This window comes from Heloderma suspectum, chromosome 4 (genome assembly GCF_057233095.1).
Source record: "Heloderma suspectum isolate Gila_16-S chromosome 4, 16-S_ref, whole genome shotgun sequence".
In the NCBI taxonomy this organism is placed as follows: Eukaryota; Metazoa; Chordata; class Lepidosauria; order Squamata; family Helodermatidae; genus Heloderma; species Heloderma suspectum.
Window position 1 is genome coordinate 165,885,589 of NC_139461.1, and position 21,642 is coordinate 165,907,230.

The 21,642-nt window shown below is 47.8% G+C and overlaps 1 protein-coding gene across 5 annotated transcripts in view; it reads left to right on the forward strand.

Annotated features, from left to right (window-relative positions):
• LOC146347679 (flavin-containing monooxygenase 3-like) overlaps positions 1-21,642 on the forward strand; it is a 48,556-nt gene that overhangs the window by 4,760 nt on the left and 22,154 nt on the right. For all 5 annotated transcript variants that reach the window (XR_014790360.1, XM_084851085.1, XM_084851084.1 and 2 more), the window contains exon 3: positions 6,449-6,637. Coding sequence is in view for 4 of the 5 variants with exons in the window: in XM_084851085.1 (XP_084707211.1) it covers positions 6,449-6,637 (189 nt within the window). In the remaining variant the exon portion in view is untranslated. The remainder of the gene's footprint in view (positions 1-6,448; positions 6,638-21,642) is intronic.

The following is a 21,642-nucleotide window of genomic DNA, read 5'->3' on the forward strand; positions in this document are numbered from 1 at the left end:
ATGAAGACTGCTGTCCTAGAGCATCTCCAGGATCAAATGTGAGGTGATGATGTCATCGGCTGCTGCAACCTCTACCTCCTACATAGGTTGCGGCAGCTACATCATAGTGAGGTCACTGGAAGTGTCCAGGCATTATTGAGCCCTCCTTTAGGCACCTGAGTGGAAATGCTCAGACCTTTCCAGAAACAAACTAGTCTTTTCTACTGCCAGTGTGCTTTTTTGTGCTTCTAGTTATTTTCTTTCAGATGTTCAATCCCCTCCCCTCCATTGCACAAGTCTCCAGAAGACCTCCCCAAAACTGTGTTGCTGCCAGGTTTGAGGAGCTCTGGGCAAGGTGCCCTTTGGAGACCCTCGGACCCCTCTTCCCTCCCACCCACTGACATCTCTAGTTGCCCCAAGGGCTCTCACCAGGCAGGCTGCAAATCAAAGCACGCCAGCAAAGGCTGCTCCGTCATCTATTTATTTATTTATTCATTCATTCATTCATTTCATTTCTATACCACCCAATAGCCGAGGCTCTCTGGGCGGTTCACAAAAATTAAAACCAAACAGCACACAATAAAACAATATAAAATATATAGAACATTAAAACCACAATATGACAATGCAGCCACAGTAAAACCTAGCAGTAGTGCAGGAATTTAAAATACAGATTTAAAACAGCAAAGCTAAAAGTCTAGAAAGCTAAAATGCTAAAATGCCTGGGAAAATAAAAAGGTGCCGGAAGTAATACAATGTAGGTGCCAGGCGAACCTCACTAGGGAGCTCATTCCACAGCCAGGGTGCCACAGCAGAAAAAGCCCTCCTCCTAGTAGCCACCCACCTCACTTCCTTTGGCGGGGGCTCATGGAGAAGGGCTGCTGAGGATGATCTTAAGGTCCAGGCAGGCACATATGGGAGGAGGCGATCCTTCAGATAACCTGGCCCCAAGCCGTTAAGGGCTTTGAATGTTCGTTCATACCAACACTTTGAATCCGGCCCGGAAATGGACTGGCAGCCATTGCAGCTGGAAAAGTACTGGCGTAATATGAGCTCGCTGGCCAGTCCCTGTTAACAATCTTGCTGCCCTATTTTGGACCAGCTGAAGTTTCCGGACCATTTTCAAAGGCAGCCCCACCGCCCCCATGTATAACGCATTGCAGTAATCCAGACAAGAAGTTATCAGAGCATAGATAACTGTAGCTAGGCTATCTCTGTCCAGATAAGGGAGTAGTTGGTATACCAGCCTCAGCTGATAAAAAGTGCTCCGTGCCACTGAGTTCACCTGTGCCTCAAGTGACAGTTCTGGATCCAAGAGCACCCCCAATCTGCAAACGTGATCCTTTAGGGGGAGTGCAACACCCTCCAGAACAGGTTGAACATCCCCTAGCCGGGCAGATGAACCACGCACTAACAGTACCTCCGTCTTGTCGGGTTGAGTTTCAGTTTATTGGCCCTCATCCAGTCCACTACCGTGCCCAGGCACTGATTCAGAACAGCCACTGCCTCACCTGGTTTTGATGAGAAAGAGAGGTAGAGCTGGGTGTCATCCGCATATTGATGGCACGTCGTCAGCCCACACCTCCGGATAACCTCCACCAGCGGTTTCATGTAAATTAAAGCATCTTTTTTCCTGCATTTATGTAGGGTGCCCGAATCTTGTGAGATTGGAGCCCATCAGAAGCAGTGTTAGGACAGAAAACAGGAGGACATGCTCTGGATGTGTATCCTAATGATTCCCTGAAAGGCCTTAAAATCCAAGAGTCTCTTTACCAGTTAATTGAGTGTATTTCACAAGCACTTGGATTCCTTTCTCTCTCCCTATGTGAATAGGTGTTGTCTTTTGTCTCCCTCTGTTATACAACCCTTCTTAGCAATTTGCAGACTACTAATCCAAGTGCAAACATGTTAGATAACACAAAAAAACCTGCATGACTGGACAGTAGCCTGCCTTAATCTTTAGATTGTTTCCAAACTGGCAGCCCTTTTAATGTTTTAGTGCAGGCTTTCTGAAACATGTTTGCATTGGTGCCCATTTCTATAATTACTCTACATTCTGCCCCACCCAGCCAAGCCCCAATTATCTGTTCTACAGGTGGTTGTGGAGAAATATTTGCACAGAGCTGTAAGCATGTAGCCTGCAGCTTCATGTAAGGATCAGCACACTGGGGCACTGATCCAACCGTGGCATTCGAAGAGGCATAGACAAGGGCTTTTCTGACCCTGCCCCCTGCCCCCATACAGGAAACCTCCTTAGAAGGAAGCAGAAGCTCTTCCTGAGCTGCCTTCTTTCCAAATCATATTGATCTCCATGTTAATAAAGTTATCATAGATCAAAATGGGTACTGCTCAACAATTCTCTGTTAGTGCTCACCAGAACTGCTTCCCTCCATGTATCCATTCACAGAATGCTTTTATTTTATTTATTTATTTATTTATTTATTTATTTATTTTATTTCTATACCGCCCAATAGCCGAAGCTCTCTGGGCGGTTCACAAAAATTAAAACCAAACAAGTTTTAATAACTTTGTTTCCTACATCTCCCTTTCCCCCAAAAAAGATTATTATTTGTATTTAATAAGTTGTCTTCTCTCTGCCTCTCAATGTGGTCACAGGCCTCTTAATGTCCAAACCTTTGAAAATCTCACCAGCATTTTGGGCAATGGCTTCATTTTGTTTTGTTTTGGGATTCTATTGTTTTCACACAGTCTAAATCCATGGAAAATGAACGTGCAGAGGTGTAGTGGAATCTCACTCTGCCCCTGCCATCACCACGTGTGCATTAGCTTTGTGTCCATCCACGAGAGCAGCGCTCGCTGTTCTCACTGATGGGCATGAACTGCGTGACAGACCACCCAGCCAAGCAGTCCTTTGTTTTATGAGTATCTGATCTGTTTGGATCAGTCACTTTGCTTGGTTGTTTCTTGCAAACTTTTATGTGGTTGTTTCCCCCTTTCATATCTAAAATCCTCTCTTGTTACCAGGTTGTTGCACTACTCAAAGCTGAAAGCTTTTCTCCCTTTTGGTGATGGGTTACTTACACTGCGGCCAAGCCAGAAGAACTGCCCAGCAAATCAAAGCTTTATGGACATGCTGGAAGGGATACCAATCAAGTGATGGGCTAATCTGTCAACTTCAGTTTCTCATTTTTTTAGCCTTAACTTTGTTTCAGCCCAGTTCTGCATCAGTATATATTTCTTTAAACTCTGCATGAAAATCTGTATGCATCCGTTGTTTTCCGGGCCAAATTCAAGGTGTTGGTTTTGACCTTTAAAACCCTATGTAGTTCTGGCCCAGCCTATCTCAAGGAGCACCTCCAGCAACACCAGACAGGCCGCTCAACAAGATCAGCCTCGGATGGCCTTCTCTCTGTCCCGTCAGCCAGGACAGCTTAGACTGGTGAGGACAAGGGAGAGGGCCTTCTCTGTGGTGGCCCTCACTCTGTGGAATTTCCTCCCTAGGGAATTCCACCATGCCCCCTCTTTAATGAGCTTCTGCCACGCATTGAAAACTTGGTTGTTCAGGCAGGGATTTGGGTTAGGGCATTCCTGCTAACCTAGCAGTTCGAAAGCAAGAAATTGCAAGTAGATAAATAGGTACCGCTTCAGCAGGAAAGGTAACAGCGTTCCGTGCACCTCGGTGTTCAGTCATGCCGGCCACATGACCACGGAAGCATCTTCGGACAGCGCTGGCTCTTCGGCTTAGAAATGGAGATGAGCACCACCCCCTAGAGTCGGACACAACTGGCTGGGGACACCTTTACCTTTTTTGTTGTTGTTCAGTCGTTCAGTCGTCTCCGACTCTTCGTGACCCCATGGACCATAGCACGCCAGGCCTTCCTGTCCTGCGCTCTCTCCCGGAGCGTGCTCATGTTCATATTCATTGCATCTGTGATGCTATCTAGCCATCTCATCCTCTGCCGTCCCCTTCTGCTTTTGCCTTCAGTCTTTCCCAGCATCAGGGTCTTTTCCAGGGAGTTTTCTCTTCGCATTAGGTGGCCAAAATATTGGAGCTTCAGCTTCATTATCTGTCCTTCCAATGAGCACTCAGGGTTGATTTCCTTTAGGATGGACTGATTTGACCTCCTTGCAGTCCAGGGCACTCGTAAGAGTCTTCTCCAGCACCACAGTTCGAAAGCATCAATTCTTCGGCGCTCTGCCTTCCTTATAGTCCAGCTCTCACAGCCATACATTACTACTGGGAAAACCATAGCTTTGATTAGACGGACCTTTGTCGGCAAGGTGATGTCTCTGCTTCTTACTATGCTGTCTAGGTTGGCCATAGCTTTCCTCCCAAGGAGCAAGCGTCTTTGAATTTCATGGCTACAGTCACCGTCTGCGGTGATCTTGGAGCCCAAGAAAGTAAAATCTGTCACTGCTTCCATTTCTTCCCCTTCTATATGCCAGGAAGTGATGGGGCCAGATGCCATGACCTTAGTTTTTTTAATGTTGAGTTTCAAACCAGCTTTTGCACTCTCCTCTTTCACCCTCAACAAGAGGCTCTTGAGATCCTCTTCGCTTTCTGCCATTAGGGTGGTATCGTCTGCATATCGGAGGTTGTTGATAATTCTCCCAGCAATCTTAATTCCGACCTCTGATTCATCCAACCCGGCATTTCTCATGATGTACTCTGCATATAAGTTAAATAAGCAGGGTGACAATATGCAGCCTTGTCGTACTCCTTTCCCAATTTTGAACCAATCGGTTGTTCCATCTCTGGTTCTTACTGTTGCTTCTTGACCCTCGTACAGGTTTCTCAGGAGACAGGTAAGGTGGTCTGGTACTCCCATCACTTTAAGAATTTGCCAGAGTTTGTTGTGATCCACACAATCAAAGGCTTTAGCGTAGTCAATGAAGCAGAAATAGACATTTTTCTGGAATTCTCTTGCTTTCTCCATGATGCAGCGAATGTTGGCGATTTGATCTCTAGTTCCTCTGCCTCTTCGAAACCCAGCTTCTACTTCCGGTAGTTCTCGGTTCGCATACTGCTGAAGCCTAGCTTGTAGGATTTTGAGCATCACCTTGCTGGCATGTGAAATGAGCGCAATTGTGCGGAAGTTTGAACACTCTTTGGCGTTGCCCTTCTTTGGAATTGGAATGTAAACTGACCTTTTCCAGTCTTGTGGCCACTGTTGAGTGTTCCAAATTTGTTGGCATATTGAGTGCAGCACTTTAACAGCATCATCTTTTAGGATTTTAAATAGCTCGGCTGGAATACTGTCATCTCCGCTAGCTTTGTTGTTACTGATGCTTCCTAAGGCCCACTTGACTTCACTCTCTAGGATGTCTGGCTCAAGTTCAGTGACCGCACTATCATGGCTATCAGGGACATTCAGATCTTTCCTGTATAGTTCTTCTGTGTATTCTTGCCACCTCTTCTTAATCTCATCTGCTTCTGTTAGGTCCCTGCCTTCTTTGTCCTTTATCATGCCCGTCTTTGCACAAAACGTTCCCTTGAGATCTCCAATTTTCTTGAAGAGATCTCTAGTCTTTCCCATTCTGTTGTTTTCCTCGATTTCTTTGCATTGTTCATTTAAGAAGGCCTTCTTGTCTCTCCTTGCTATTCTCTGGAACTCTGCATTCAGTTGGGTATATCTTCCCCTTTCTCCCTTGCTTTTCGCTTCCCTTCTTTCGTGAGCTACTTGTAAAGCCTCATCAGACAGCCACTTTGCTTTCTTGCATTTCTTTTTCTTTGGGATGGATTGAGTTGCTGCCTCCTGAACAATGTTACGGACCTCCGTCCATAGTTCCTCAGGCACTCTGTCTATCAGGTCTAATCCCTTTACCTTTTACCTTTAGGGTATTTTTATATGATGTTTTAATGTGAAATTTTACTGTTTTAAATTGTACTGTTGTACATTGTCCAGGATGGCTGGGTGACCAGCCAGATGAGTTATTAAGAAAATAAACAAATAAACAAATGCATTCTCCTGTTATATGCATTTTCATGTGCACTTTTTGCTAATGTATGCATTTTTCAAGCTGTTTTCTCTATTATAATGTGTTTTTGCGTGTAACTTTTGTATTATGCATATTTTTGTGTGCACTGTTCCCTAGCATATTGCACTCTTTTCCCTAATGTGCACAGTTGTATACACATTTTTTCAGTGAAGAATGATATTGCAACATTTGGAGAAGTGTGAATTTCAGTGCGCAAGTGTGTATTGGTTTGGGAGGAGTGAATTTGGTACAGATGCATATTTTTTTTTGACAAAATGACTTTCTCACCTATCTCTACCCCAGTCACCCATCTAGGAAGTGAGGCACCACTGGTCTGTCCCCTGCTTTTTGGAGTCTGGAGGGGCAGCACAACATAGAGATGAGGCATGAGAAGAATCTACTGTACTGTATCAAGAGGAAAGCTGGACATGTAGCATCCCAAATTTAGAGTTACCTGTAAGGATTTCCACCATTTGGAGCTGTGATCCTTTTACAGCAGATTTCTGCTTTGTTTTCCCTCCACCATTAGGAGTCTGCAGAGGAAGGCAGAGCCAGCATTTACCACTCAGTGTTCACCAACTCTTGCAAAGAAATGATGTGCTATCCAGACTTCCCTTTCCCAGAGGATTTTCCAAACTATTTGCATAACACCAAGCTTCAGGAATATATCCAGATGTTTGCCAAGCACTTTGATCTTGTCAAATACATACAGTTTAAGGTAAGAAATTACAACCTAAATGACAGGAAATTGAGGTATGCGTAGTGCATGTGTCCCAAGATAATTGTCTATGGATACAAAAGTTGATTCCAGGTGGGAGGTCATTTTGCAAGAGGATCTAGAGCATTTGAAAATGCCAGCATCTATTGCTGAAAGGCAATGCTCAATAGGATAACTTGCAAGGATGGTCTTGTTGAAGAGGGTGTTTCAGGGGGAATGGAGAGTGGGGTCATATGAAGGCATATCAAGTTTGCTGTGTGTTGATTTGAGCAGCAGCAGCAGCAGACCTGCAGGCAACATCTACTTTATAAACCTCTGAGAACTGGCACAGTCTCCACTGAAAGCTGTATTTACGTGATTCAGGCAGCTCCATGTAGAAAAGGGGAAACATCATTGGTCAGCGTGGTTGCCCTTTATTGGCCAAACCTGCCTTCCCCAGCCTGGTGCCTCCAGATGTGTTGGGCTTCAACTCCCATCAGTATTCCCTGGTGGCCATGCTGGCTGGGGAAGCCTATGCTAACCATCTGTATCCCCCTTGCCTTCCCCCCGCCCCTGCCCACACTCCTCTGCATTTGACAATTCTGCCCAGTTATTGTGTTCTGGAAGATCATATTTGTGTGTTTGTTTTAGCTATTCCTTGTGCTGAACAGAACAATAAAAATGCAAAACCTGAATTTTTCCCATGGGATTTTTAAAAATGGCAGCTAATTTGTAAAGAGAACAGTCTATCAATATTGTTATGCGTTCACCATCTGACTGTTGCAAAAGAGTCAGTGGCCTGGTTCACATGTAATGAAAAGCCACCATGGGCAAATTTCTCCCCGGCTGCCATTTTGAATATTCGAGCTGCAACGGGTGAACTGTAGCTTGCCAATACATGCTAAACCATCATGGGTGGGTCGATGGGGTGGCTGACAAGCTATCCAGAACCCATGGGCTGTTTAGAGTTGTGAATGGCTTGTCAACTACCCTAACAACCCATCCTCACCAGGTTCACATGTATCTACAACCTATGCCGCAGCCCTATCACAGCTCGAATATTCAAAGTGGGGGCCATCCCAACAAGAACCTTGTGGGGAAATTCACCCATGGTGGCTTCTCATCACGTGTGAACCAGCTCTGTGTATGGACAAAAAAGCGTTAAAGGGGCCAAAAGGACCACTTAGAGCTCCTTAATAGTCAGTGGCCAAGCTTGCCAGCCGCATCTGTTGTTATGAAAATTACAGGTAAATAGCCCAGAATGGCTAGGAAATAGATGGAGATGGTTCTGGAAGATGAGAGCTCTTCAGTTTAGGATGATGTAATCTAGTCTCTCTGTGTGTACAAGAACAAAGCAACTGTAGTTTGAGTCTGAGAGACAGATGGGAGAGTTTTGAGCTTTGGGGATGCCTTTCTGGGGGAACTGCTGTAGGGCAGTGGAATTGCTATGGATGGGGCCATTGCTCAGTGGTAGAGCACATGCTTTGCATGCAAAAACTCCTGGGTTCAGTTAAGGTTAGGAAAGAATGTTGTCTGAAACCCCAGAGAGCCAGTGCTGCCAGTCAGTGTTGACAATACTGGGCTACATGGACTAATGGCTTGACTCAGTATAAGGCAGCTTCCAATGTTCCTGTGCTATCTGTATGAGTGTGGAACTGTGCATCCATTTATGCTCAACTGAATATTTGCAATTAAACTCTACTATTACAAAATACTGTTAAGTTTCTAGTGTTCCTTCCTTCCAAAGAGTGCCAAACTCAGGTAAACGCTGCCCTTGGAACTTGCTCAGAGGAGTGGGGTTCATGTAACAGTATGATAGACAAGCAGAGAGGGCAGCACCAGCGCAAGACAAAGGAAAGGTAATAATGATGGTGTGCAGAAAAACAATTACTTTGAAATCATCTCTGTTATTCAACTACATCTAAGGACAAAACTCCTCTTACTATTTTAAAATATCACTTAAATGAGTGTTAAAGTAAAAGCTTCTTTATTCATGAAAAGAAAAGCTCCCATTGAAGAAGATTTTAACTTTGCAGTATATTTGGTTTTATTTAATACAATAACTAGAGTTCTACCCATACTCATTACTTTAATTTGAGGGCTTAACTGGACTAGATGGGGGCAGCTACGTTTGATTATTCATCTGTCTGCCCTTTTCATGTATAAAGCAGGGTGCAGGGTCTATTTTTACATCCAGAGGAGTACATGTGTGAGAGGAGCGGAACCCCCCACCCCACCTTTCTGCACTCTTTCACCTTGGGCACTCTCCTCCCAGCCCAACCCGAAAATGAGGCAGGCTAAGATGAAAGGTGCTTCAAGCTACAGAGTACAGGAGGAAAGTTGAGGAGGGGGAAGGGTTCAGCTTCCTTCACCTCCACACAACTTTTCATGTTAAAGTTGTTTCATGTTAAGACCCCAACCCTGCTTTATATGTGAAAGGGGCAGATATGCAAATAAGCAAAGACGGCTGCTGCCCCTGTCATGGCCTTCTTTGGGCCTGAGTAACAAAGACACTTTGCCTTTCTTTTCCAAGCCTCACTGGCATTGCCTTTTCTTTCCGTTTGGTGACAGATCAGCAAGACATTTGCTCCTGGGACAGGGCAAAAATCTATACTTAAAATGTGTGTAGATACACATGGAATAGTCTGCTGTTGCCTAATTATGAGACAGTTCCTTCAAAATTATGGGCAGTCCAAAGATCAAATAAGCCAGATAAGGGGCAGCCAGCTTGCAACAACACTGCACAACCGACAATGTTGACAAGACCATAGATCAGGGACGGGCAACTTTGGCCAGTCCAGAGCCAATTCCCCCTGGAAATGCTGTGGGCTGCACTCCCCCTGCCACCACCCCATGCCACAATTTTAAAAAGAAGGGGGGAAAACAAGCCAAATTTGTCCATTCTAAGCCTCCATAGCAGTTTGCTGCCAAATTTCACCAGCAAATTTCACCAGCACTTTTCTCCTTTCTCTAAATGAAAAAAACCGGTGCAGCCAGGGGCTGCATGTAGGCCACATGTTGCGCACCCCTGCCCTACGTTGTCGGTGTTAGGCTTAGTTTAGACCAGATATGGAGACCCCCTGGCACGCAGAGCTTCTCTATCAGGCCTGTCAGATTTTTCCCCAGGCTCCCTTTTCCCACCCAGTTGTCACCCTGCAGCACGGAAAAGCTGTTATCTCTGATCAGCCGCTGATTGGAGAGAACAGCCTTTCCGTATGTATGATGACACACCAGCTTCCTTGGTCACCACACAGCACAGAAAGGCAGAGAACTGTCCATGGAGGGAGAGACTGCAGTCTCCCTCCATGGGCAATTGGCTGCCTTTCCATGTGCTGTGTGTGAATAGGGTGAACGGAGAGTGTTGGTGTGCACGCAAATGCAGTGTGTGTGTCCATGCAAGCACCCAGGGCTGCATGCCAGCAATGAGGGTGGTCTTGCCCGCTTTGGGCCCTTGGGCTGAAAAAGGTTCCCACCCTGGGACCGTTTTCACATCCAGTTCATCAAATGATGCTCATTGTTCATGCTCACTGCAAGCTAGCAGTACCACAAAGGGGAGACAGTTGTGTGTGAAGGGTGGCACATGTAGGAATCTTTGCACATGACTTTGCACATGGAATGTTAGCCTGCTGCTGCAGGTCAAAGCATTGGCTGGTGTACTGGTCATGAAAATGGGCTTCCAGATTCACCCAGACCGAGCCCAGGCTTCACACCCATGAAGACTTGTAATCCATTTGTAATGCAACGGGCTCCAAAAAGAGGGTGATACTAGTGTCACACATTCCCCTATGTGGTAGGAAGTTCCAGAAGCAATACTACGGGGTTTTGTTTTCTTTGAATGAGAAAGCACAGGAGAAGAGATTGATAGTGTCTTACTAAGATTTGCTTTATTTACAAATGCATACGCACGTAACTGGAAACTAATAGGCATTCTTACAGCAAGCAACCAGTCCAGAAAGAACAACTTACACAGCCACACCAAGGCCACCCAACTTGTTGTGCTTGAAAAAATGTGAAAGTTCTACAAAGCGGAACAGTCATGTTTGTCCTGCAAAGCCACATTTAATGTCATGCCACGTCTAGCTTGGCGCTAAAACCCATCCCCTGCAAGTGAATTTCCCATTCAGGAAACATTTATAGCCATTAAAGGAACATTGAGGAGTTATTGCCCAGGGGAGGGTGTCCCCCTTCAAGGGTGGTGCAAGTTCAGATCTCCTTCCCAGCCCCCGTGAAAACATTCATAGCCCTTACCTTCCTGACATCGGAGTTCCGTTGTTGGGAAAGGAAAAATGTGGGCAGGCTGGAGATGTGGCATGGGCAGATTAGGGGATTCCCCAGATATGCCCCCAGCATGGGGGGAAATTTATGCCAGCCTTGGGGCCTCCCATTGCTTGGGAGGGGAATAAATTAGTTTTTTAAAAGACCCATATGGAAATGGGGGGGGGGGAGCAAAGGCCTCTCTTCCAACCTGGCAGGCTTCTACAAGCAGGGCTTTGAAAATCTCACAGGCACCAACAGCAGAGCTCTCCATAATGGCAGGTAGAATTCCCCTGTAAAGTTGCAATCCTAAATACTAGGGGTGTGCTTCAAATTTGGCTGAATCCAAAACCCTGAACCTAATTGAGCTGATTCAAAAAGATTTGGGAGATGTCCAAATCGAAGCGAGGCTCCTCTGAAGGGGTCCAGATCTGTACCCTCCTGAATCTTGAACACAGACCGTATGTCTGAAAATGGATACATTTCTCCCCAAGTTCTGCATATAAGGAAAATAACAGGGGGAGGAAGAGGAGAAGGGAGAGGAGTGGTATAGTTTTGTGACTGACAACTGTAGCTTCTACTAACCCTGAAAAGTTTTACCAATGCAGTCTAATCCCAATGCTTTGGGGCAGGAATGCTGACGTAATATATTGCAGGACTATTTTAGTGTTCAGCACTCTTTGCTACTACTTCTCTCTTTCAGGATCAGGAACATTAATTGAGTTTTTTTAGAGTCTGTTGGACCTGGGAGGGTGTAGCACTGGGTGCTTATTTGAAAAATGCTGGATACTCAAGTCCTTCTGCCTTTGCCACTGTACATCCTCTCCTGTTGCACTTTCTGTGACTTTGATGCCAACTGGGCAGAAAACAACGTTTTAAACTGTTTTTCATTCATCACAACTGCCTAGCCCCTGCACTATCCTTCTGAAATTTTTCAGGTTTCTTGCCTAGGAAAACGTCTATAATATATGTCATTTTCATACAAACAGTGGGGAGAAAAAGCCCACCTAGGGAAAGGGAAACATATGTTAGAAAAAGTTCTTGCTTCTGGTCAAATGAGAGGCCAGGCAGGCGACAGTGGAGCCAACAAAGTTTTATTGATCGTTTTGCAAAACGGGTGCAGAGCAGTCTGGACCCAGAACATGGCGCGCCCAACCTTTTTATACCCACCCCTAACAGCTCAGTACTTTCCCATCAGTTCTTTGTCTCTGCGCATGCTCTCAGTTTAAGCTGACTCATTTGTCACGTGTCATACCTACATGACCGAGTCACTAGCTACACTAGCTACTTATGACCTCCCCTTTTTATCTAACACTCCCCGCCTTTAAGTCTTTACTCATGTCTCACAGCTTGGTTTTTGGTGGTCCAAGTGCTTAGCTGGTCGTTTCGGCTGTGTCATACAGTAGAAGCATTTGTTTTGATAAAGCACTTCCAATCAGCCTTTGGGACAGGCCTCTGGCACGTGGGATGATGCAACAGCCAAACAGCACCAGGATTCCTACCACTACTACCAATGAGATAAGGACAGAAGCTGCCAAATGTTTCCATCTGCCGAACCACTTTTCTAGCCAAATGATGAGGGGGTTGCTGATCCCGGAATTTTCAGCCAATTCCTCAGATAGGGTGGTAAGACCTTGTAGTGCTTTTGCCACTGTGCCATCAGGAGCAGTGTTATTAGGGATGAAGGTGCAGCACCTTCCGCCCAACATCACACACACCCCTCCTTTTTCTGCCAACATCATATCAAGGACACGCCTATTTTCCCAGGCCATTTGACTAGGGGCGTCTAGCTGCTCGGCTAGTCCTTTTATGGCATCTCGGGTGTAGTTTATGAATCGCTGTTGATTGTAGTAAATGTAGTTAATCCAATCAATGTTTTTATTTATGGTTGCCCACCAAAACAGGGTGGATTCAAATCCTGCAACTATTTGATTCCTTCCCTTGAATTCATCTGGGACCCCCCTCGGGACTCCTATCAAATCTATGTATATTTGATGTCAAAGGGGGTTGTGCTGCGTCTTTGGCGGCGGTGAGTAGGTTGCTGGGACGGGTGGAAGGCGATGGAGAAGGGGACCACAAGCTGGACCAGTCCACAAATTCCAGACCAGTTTGTGGGAAGGGTCTCAAAGAGTTCTGAGCCTCCACAATACCACCAAAGATCAGCACGGGGAATCGGCAAAGAGTCATTAGCGAATGTGGTGATGTTGGTACAGGTCGAGAGGTTTCCTAATGAAATACTATCTTCCTCAAGGGCCCGAGAGATGCACCCAGTGTGGTTCCATCCCTCTATGGAAGCTACGGGAGGTACAACGCGATCCTCCCTCTTGGGGGGGGGGAGTTTATTAAGGCTCTGGCAGCTTTTATCCCCCCATGCATTGGAGTGCTGGAACAAACGGATTATACAAGTGAGGAGGGAGGGCTGATCCCAGCCTAAAGGGAAGGGCAATACCTTGGTAACAGATCTCCCAGCTGCGCACACGAAACAATCAGACTTGTTCAAGGATTTGGCAGTGTACTTTACCCATTCTAACCATACATTGTCAGTATCTTGGGCCACTTGAAGCCCATGCCGGGCTTTCCAGGGCCGATCTTCTATCTCTGGGACCTCTATTAAGTGTGGCAGACATGGGGCTGCAGAGGTTAACCTGGCTTGCTGCACAGCTTGCTTAATGGTCTGATGGACCCGCAGTGGGCTCCATTTATCTAATCCCCACTGCCCTCCCTTAGTGAGGCAAACTTTGGCCCCTAGTGATAATTGGCTTCTCTGACTACCAGTGTAATAGATGTAGGGTTTGGTCAATTGTATCTCAAAAACCTTCTTTCCTAAGCAAGTGATAGACTTCATGGATTTGTAGTATTCTGCCCCTAGAGAGGTTCTGAAGACTGTTTTCCCCCTTCCTGGCAACAAGATTGCTTTGATCCCATTACTCCATTGGTAAGCAGTGCTAGGACCCAGAACCACTCCATTTTCCCGATTGCTTGTCAGCGTACAGGATTTTCTGCCTCTATTACACGAATACCTTGATTGTCAATAGGCAATCTCCCTGAATCTCAGGCTCGGCTGAGTCGAACCTTAGCTTTCCCCAAGTGTTGGAATTTGTAAATAACAGGCGATTGTGGCTCCTGATTGATCTCTTCGCCTGTGTCCCTGGCAGCTTCTGGGTGAGTGCCAGGGAGCAGAGGGCTGTTGTTCCTGCCCGTGTCCTCCTGTTCTTTCCGGGTGATCGGAGGAGACAGGGGCATCCGGAAAGGTTTTATTCAACTGCAGTGGGTCCACTTACTTGATCCTACAAGTTTTACACATGAGTGACTAGTAGGTCCCACTAAATAAGGCCCTTCCCACCCCTCCTTTAGAGTTTCTTTATCCCACTTTTTCAGCAGCACCTTGTTAGGGATGGCGGAGAATTTCTCCCCGAAACTTCGGGGGGCCGAGCGCCAACGTGTTCGGCCCCCCGAAGAAGTTTCGGGGAGAAATTCTCCGCACCCCCCCACCCCCCACCCCCCCCCCCGGGACGGGACTTACCTTTCCCGAATGTCCCTCCCGGCGGCGGGTCCCGGCGGCGGTTTGTCGGGTCTTCATCAGGGGCGGGGGCAGCAGCCAGTCTTTCAACCGGCTGCCGCCGCTGCCATTCCAATAAAAGTAAAAAAAAAAAAAAAAACACCCCCGTGATAGGCTACGTGACGATTAACGTAGCCTATCACGGCTAGATTTGCAAAGTCAGCTGTGATAGGCTATGTAAATCGTCACGTAGCCTATCACGGGTGACTTTAAAAAAAAAAAAAAAGCGTGTACGGCTAATGGCGGCCCCCCTAGGTAGCCGCCATTCAAGTTCCTTATTTGGTCGCTGTAGTCTACGTAAAGATTACGTAGACTACGGCGAAAATAAGGGCAACGCTATTTGCGCTATTTGCAAGCCTCACTGGCATTGCCTTTTCTTTCCGTTTGGTGACAGATCAGCAAGACATTTGCTCCTGGGACAGGGCAAAAATCTATACTTAAAATGTGTGTAGATACACATAGAATAGTCTGCTGTTGCCTAATTATGAGACAGTTCCTTCAAAATTATGGGCAGTCCAAAGATCAAATAAGCCAGATAAGGGGCAGCCAGCTTGCAACAACACTGCACAACCGACAATGTTGACAAGACCATAGATCAGGGACGGGCAACTTTGGCCAGTCCAGAGCCAATTCCCCCTGGAAATGCTGTGGGCTGCACTCCCCCTGCCACCACCCCATGCCACAATTTTAAAAAGAAGGGGGGAAAACAAGCCAAATTTGTCCATTCTAAGCCTCCATAGCAGTTTGCTGCCAAATTTCACCAGCAAATTTCACCAGCACTTTTCTCCTTTCTCTAAATGAAAAAAACCGGTGCAGCCAGGGGCTGCATGTAGGCCACATGTTGCGCACCCCTGCCCTACGTTGTTGGTGTTAGGCTTAGTTTAGACCAGATATGGAGACCCCCTGGCACACAGAGCTTCTCTATCAGGCCTGTCAGATTTTATTCAGACTTTAAAAAAAAAAAAAAAGCGTGTACGGCTAATGGCGGCCCCCATAGGGAGCCGCCATTCACGTTCCTTATTTGGTCGCTGTAGTCTACGTAAAGATTACGTAGACTACGGCGAAAATAAGGGCAACGCTATTTGCGTTGCCCTTATTTTCGCCGTAGTCTACGTAAAGATTTACGTAGACTACAGCGACCAAATAAGGAACGCGAATGGCGGCTCCCTATGGGGGCCGCCATTTGCGTACGTGCTTTTTTTTTTTTTTAAGTCACCCGTGATAGGCTACATGACGATTTATGTAGCCTATCACGGCTGACTTTGCAGATCTAGCCATGATAGGCTACGTTAATCGTCACGTAGCCTATCACGGGGGCGTTTTTGTTTTTTTTAAACTTTTTATTTCGCGGCTGGGCGAGGCGAGGTGCCTCCTCCCCGGCCTGAATTTCGGCCGGGCGAGGCGGGAAGCCTCCCCCCCCCGGCCTGAATTTCGGCCGGGCGAGGCGGGAAGCCTCCCCCCCCGGCCTGAACTTAGGGGGGAGAGCAGCGAACCGCCTCCCCCCCACCGCGAAAAGCTGCGAGACCAGGTAAGTAGCTTTTGTGCACTCCCACACCTCATCCCCTGATTGGAATTGGTGGATTGGTGCATCGAATGGTAGCCTCTGGAACGGCACAGAGTAAGCTCGTTGCTGCGAGAGAACAGACTGCAGAGTAGTTAATTGCCCCCTCAACATCTGATTCCCCAATTCCCATTTAACCTCTTCCCTTCTTCCTCAATGCACCCGGGGGGGAAATCCAAACATTAATTCAAAGGGAGAAAGTTTTATCCCCTTTCTGGGCATCCTTCGAACTTTTGTCAGAGCGAGGGGCAAGGCCTCAACCCACGTGAGCCTAACCCCTCTCTGGAGCTTAGTTAAAGTTTCGTTGAGGCTACGGTTGGCCCTTTCAACTTGGCCACTCGCCTGGGGTCTCCAGGGGCAATGGAGATGCCAATCTATCCCCAGAGCTTGGGCCAACCCTTGGGTAATGGTGGAAGTAAAGTGCGAACCCTGGTCTGACTCAATAGTTTCGGGCAAAGAAAACCGTGGTATTACCTCTTGCAATAGTTTGGAGACTACAGTTTTTGCCTGGCAATTTTTACATGGGAATGCTTCTATCCATCCTGTCATTTGACATACAATGACAAGCAGGTATCTGTAACCCCTGCAAGGTGGCATTTCAGCAAAATCAATCTGGACCCTCTGGAAGGGATAATATGCCCAAAGCCTCCCCCCTTTGGGTGGAGGAGGCGATCTTGCAGGGTTAGTTTTCTGGCAGATCTCACAAGTTGATGCTAGCCGATGGGCATGGACTGTCAAACCTGGGGACACAAACAGTCTTTTACAGTACTCAATCATAGCTGAGGCCCCTGGGGGTCCGAGGGAGTGATGCACCTGTTCTAAGACGGCCTTCTGCAAGGACTGTGGTAGAAGTAACCTTTCATCTGTCATCTGGATCCACCCATCGGCCCGAGGATATACTTCGTGTTCCCGTGCCATCTGCAACTCAGAGGTGGAATATGTGGGTGGGTCCTCCTGCCCCAGTAGGACTAGGAACACCCCTTGAACTCCCTCTCGGGCTGCCCTCTTTGCCGCCTCATCTGCTTTTTTATTTCCTTTTCTCCATCTGTCCTCCTTCTCTTTTCTGTGAGCTCGGACGTGGATGACGGCCACTTGTAGGGGCAGTTGAAGTGCATCGAGGAGATCTACTATTAGGCCCCCGTTGGCCACCGGGGATCCATTAGCCGTGAGGAAGCCTCTTTCCTTCCATAACTGCCCATGGGCATGTACGATGGCAAAAGCGTTTTTGCTATCAGTGTAGATATTAACTCGCTTCCCTTTTCTGGCCTGGAGCGCTCTTGTTAGGGCCACCAATTCGGCGGACTGGGCGGAGAAATGTGGCAGTAGCCGTTCTTCATGTATGCTCTTGTCTTGAGTGACGACTGCTGCTCCTGTATACCGCTTTCCGTCTAGCATGTAACTGGACCCGTCAGCAAACAAGTCCTCAGCCCCTTCAATTGGCTCATCCTCTAGATCAGGTCGGCCTTGTATCTAAGTCCAATATCTCAAGGCAATCATGGTCAGGTGGTCCGGGCTTATTTGGGCCCTGGAGTATTGGCAGTAGTGCGGCGATGTTAAAGCTGGAACATGCTTTAAAGGTGAGGCTCTCATTCAGGAGTAGGCTTATCTCATATCTGGAGTGCCTGGCAGGGTTGAGGAATTTGCATCCTCCTCCGGATCCCAGGATCTGCAGCACACCATGGGGGACCCAAATTTCAGTGGGTCCCTCCCATAGTCATCTTTTCTGCCTCTGTGTTGATTAGGGCTGTAGCTGCCACAGCTCGAAGGCAACTCGGCCAGCCCCTTGCCACAACGTCTAAGACTTTGGAGTAATATCCCACAGGCCTCCAGGCCGGCCCTTTCTTCTGGCAGAGAACCCCCGAAGCTATCCCCTTGTTTTCGTGTACATAAAGCCTAAAGGGCCGGTTGGGGTTCGGTATAGCCAGGGCAAGTGGATTCACAAGGGCAGCTTTGAGACTGAGGAAAGACTTATTCATCTCTTTGGTCCATCTCCACTCCTTTAGTTTGTCCTTTTGCAGCGCCTCATATAATGGTCGCACTATTTCTCCATATTCTGCGATCCATAATCGACAGAACCCAGTCAGTCCCAGGTAGGCCCGTAGCTCGCGAGGAGAGGAGGGAGCAGGGCAAGTGCAGATAACTTCGACCCTGTCTTGGCTCAAGCTTTTTGTTCCTTTCATTAGTTGATATCCAAGAAACTTCACGACTTGTTGAACTAGCTGTACTTTTTCTCTGGACACCTTGTAGCCTCCTTCGGCCAGAAGATTTAGAAGGGAGATCGACCCTTCTAGACATTCGTCCTTGGTATGAGACGAAATTAGGAGGTCATCACAATACTGCAAGAGATTTATCTCAGGGTGTTGATGGATCCATGACCCTAAATCCTTCTGAAGCTGTTGGCCAAAGACGACAAGCGATAGGTTAAGTCCCTGGGGAATCACTGTCCATGTTAGTTGAACCTTGGCCTCGCCTCTTGGGTCCTCCCATTGGAAGGCAAATAACGGCCTCGAGTCTGGATGCAGTGGGATACTGAAGAAAGCATCCTTCAGGTCTATGACAGTAAACCATTCATGGCTTTCTGGAATTTTTGTCAAGAGAGTGTGTGGGTTTGGCACCACGGGGTAGGGGGCTTCTATTTACTGGTTGAGGAGGCAGAGGTCTTGCACAAGTCGGTATCCTTTTCCCTCCCCTTTGGATACCGTGAGGATGGGGGTGTTGTAGGGGGACATTACCTCGATTAGGCGTCCCTCTTCTTGCAGTCTTGATATTACTGGCTGCAGTCCAATTTTTCCTTGTCGCGATAGGGGGTACTGCTTCACATGAACTGGCCTGGCTCCTGGTTTAAGAGGTATTCTGTAGGGTGCGGCTGTCTTGGCGTGGGCCGCCCCTCCTTTTCCAGCCCAAACCAGGGGATTAACTCGATTTTCTATCTGTTTCCATTCTTCCCCCTTTTCTGCATGGGGTTCTGGTATGGCGTTCAAGAGTGCCATCTGATAATTGCTACTTTGCTGTTTTGGGAGCCGCACCTCCATTTTCCCATCTGGGGTAAATGCAATCTCGAGTTGGAGTTTAGCCAATAGGTCTCTCCCTAATAATGCCACCGGACAAGAGGGGGTACAGATAAACACATGCTCTAAATGGGTGTTTCCAACCTTTGTGAGGAGTGGTCGGGACAAGGGCACCCGGGCGGCTTTCCCTTCAACGCCCATTATGGTGGTAGTCCCTCCTGTTCCCCCTGGTGGCCGAGCAAGAGGGAGGATGGACAGGGCAGCCCCCATGTCTATGAGGGCATCGTAAGGACGGTCCCCAACCTTTATTCTGACCATAGGGTCCCTTCTAGCCTCTGTTAGGGCCAGGAGGGGGCTGGGCCCCGGTCTTTCCTAGCCTTCCCTAACATGGAGGACTCCCTGATCTCCTCTCTCAGCGTCATCCCTCTCTTTTTGTTTCAACGCTTCACATTCACATTTCCAATGCCCAGTTTTCTTGCAGAAGGCACACTGATCCTTCCCAAGGGGAGGCCCCTTTCTCCTTCCTTTCCCTCTTTTCCCTTCTCCTTTCTTCTCTTCTTCCCCTTTAAACACAGCTGCCATAAACTTTGCCTGCCGTTTTTCACGCACTTTCTCTTCTTCTTCTTCTTCTTCTTCTTCTTCTTCTTCTTCTTCTTCTTCTTCACGTCTCTCATACATCTTTTGGGCCACTTCCACTAACACTCCCAGGTCCGCTGCCAACCCTCCTTCAACTTTTTGCAATTTCTTTCTAATATCTTGGCAACTATTACCCACGAACTGAGTCGTGAGAATTCTCAAATTATTGGGATCACTCAGATCGATGTCTGTATATTTCCCAAAGGCTTCCCTGCTAAAATGAGCCGAAAGTACTTGGCATGCCTCTGCCTTTGTGCAGCGGTGGCCACTCCCCAATCAGGCCGTCCTAAAGGCAACACCGCTGCTATCTCATCTTCGGTCACTAGGGGGAGATACTCCCTAAGCTTGGCGCGTGCGCCGGCGAGAATAGTAGGTTTCTGACTAAGAAAACAAGTATTCAATAACATTTGAGTGTCGTCCCAGGTGGGGTTGTGAGTAAGTCTCACATTCTCCATTAAGGATAAAAGCGGCCCAGGATCCTCATCAAAAGGGGGGTTGAACTGTTTCCAATTGTACAAATCAGATGTCCTAAAAAAGGGACATATATGAACATAGTCCCTTGGGGATGCTGAGCAGTGGGATCCGGGACCTCTCCTATAAGGAGCATCAGTTTAGTTGGTGGTTGTGGATCCTTTCGCAAATTATAGGTGGAGCCCCCCTTCTCCCCTAGGGGTGCACGAAAGTCACTTACCTGGTCTCGCAGCTTGCTTCGCGGTGGGGGGGAGGCGCTTCGCTGCTCCCCCCGAAGTTCAGGCCGGGGGGGAGGCTTCCCTCCTCGCCCGGCCGAAATTCAGGCCGGGGGGGAGGCTTCCCGCCTCGCCCGGCCGAAATTCAGGCCGGGGAGGAGGCACCTCGCCTCGCCCGGCCGCGAAATAAAAAGTTTAAAAAAAACAAAAAAACAAAAACGCCCCCGTGATAGGCTACGTGACGATTAACGTAGCCTATCACGGCTAGATCTGCAAAGTCAGCCGTGATAGGCTACGTTAATCGTCACGTAGCCTATCACGGGTGACTTAAAAAAAAAAAAGCGCGTACGCTAATGGCGGCCCCCATAGGGAGCCGCCATTCGCGTTCCTTATTTGGTCGCTGTAGTCTACGTAAATCTTTACGTAGACTACGGCGAAAATAAGGGCAATGCAAATAGCGTTGCCCTTATTTTTGCCGTAGTCTACGTAATCTTTACTTAGACTACAGCGACCAAATAAGGAACACGAATGGCGGCTCCCTATGGGGGCCGCCATTAGCCGTACGCGCTTTTTTTTTTTTTAAGTCACCCGTGATAGGCTACGTGACGATTTACGTAGCCTATCACGGCTGACTTTGCAAATCTAGCCGTGATAGGCTACGTTAATCGTCACGTAGCCTATCACGGGGGCGTGTTTTTTTTTTTTACTTTTCTTGGAATGGCGGCGGCAGCAGCCGGTCGAAAGACCGGCTGCCGCCCCTGCCCCTGTCGAAGCCCTGCTGAACTGCCGCTGTGACCCGCCACCGGGAGCAACATTCGGGAAAGGTAAGTCCCATCCCGGGGGGGCGGGGGGCGGGGGGGCGGAGAATTTCTCCCTGAAACTACTTTGGGGGGCCGAATACGTTGGCACTCGGCTCCCTGAAGTTTCGGGGAGAAATTATCCCCCATCACTATTCTCCCCTCTACTCTCTGGGCTATCCGCCTTTTGTAAGACGGGCCCCACTTCCCCCCCATCAACTTTAGGGCTCTCTCAATTGTCTCCACATGCTTGATGGCGATGACGGTCTTCCGTCACGAGATCACAATCCCTTACCTCTTCGCTGAGCAAGTTTTCTGAGGAGGGGGAAGGGGGAGCTACCAGATGGGGTCGCATGGCGCCTGACACGGCCGTTCTGTAGGGTGGGGGAAGTAATGGATCTTCCGGCGCTGTGGGTAAGGCAGCCAGCGGCTTTTGTTTTTTGATGACTCTAGTAGTTATTACAGGGAGGGCCAGAGACATGCATTTTACCACCCAAGCTGCTGGTTTTCCTTCTAAGGGCACAT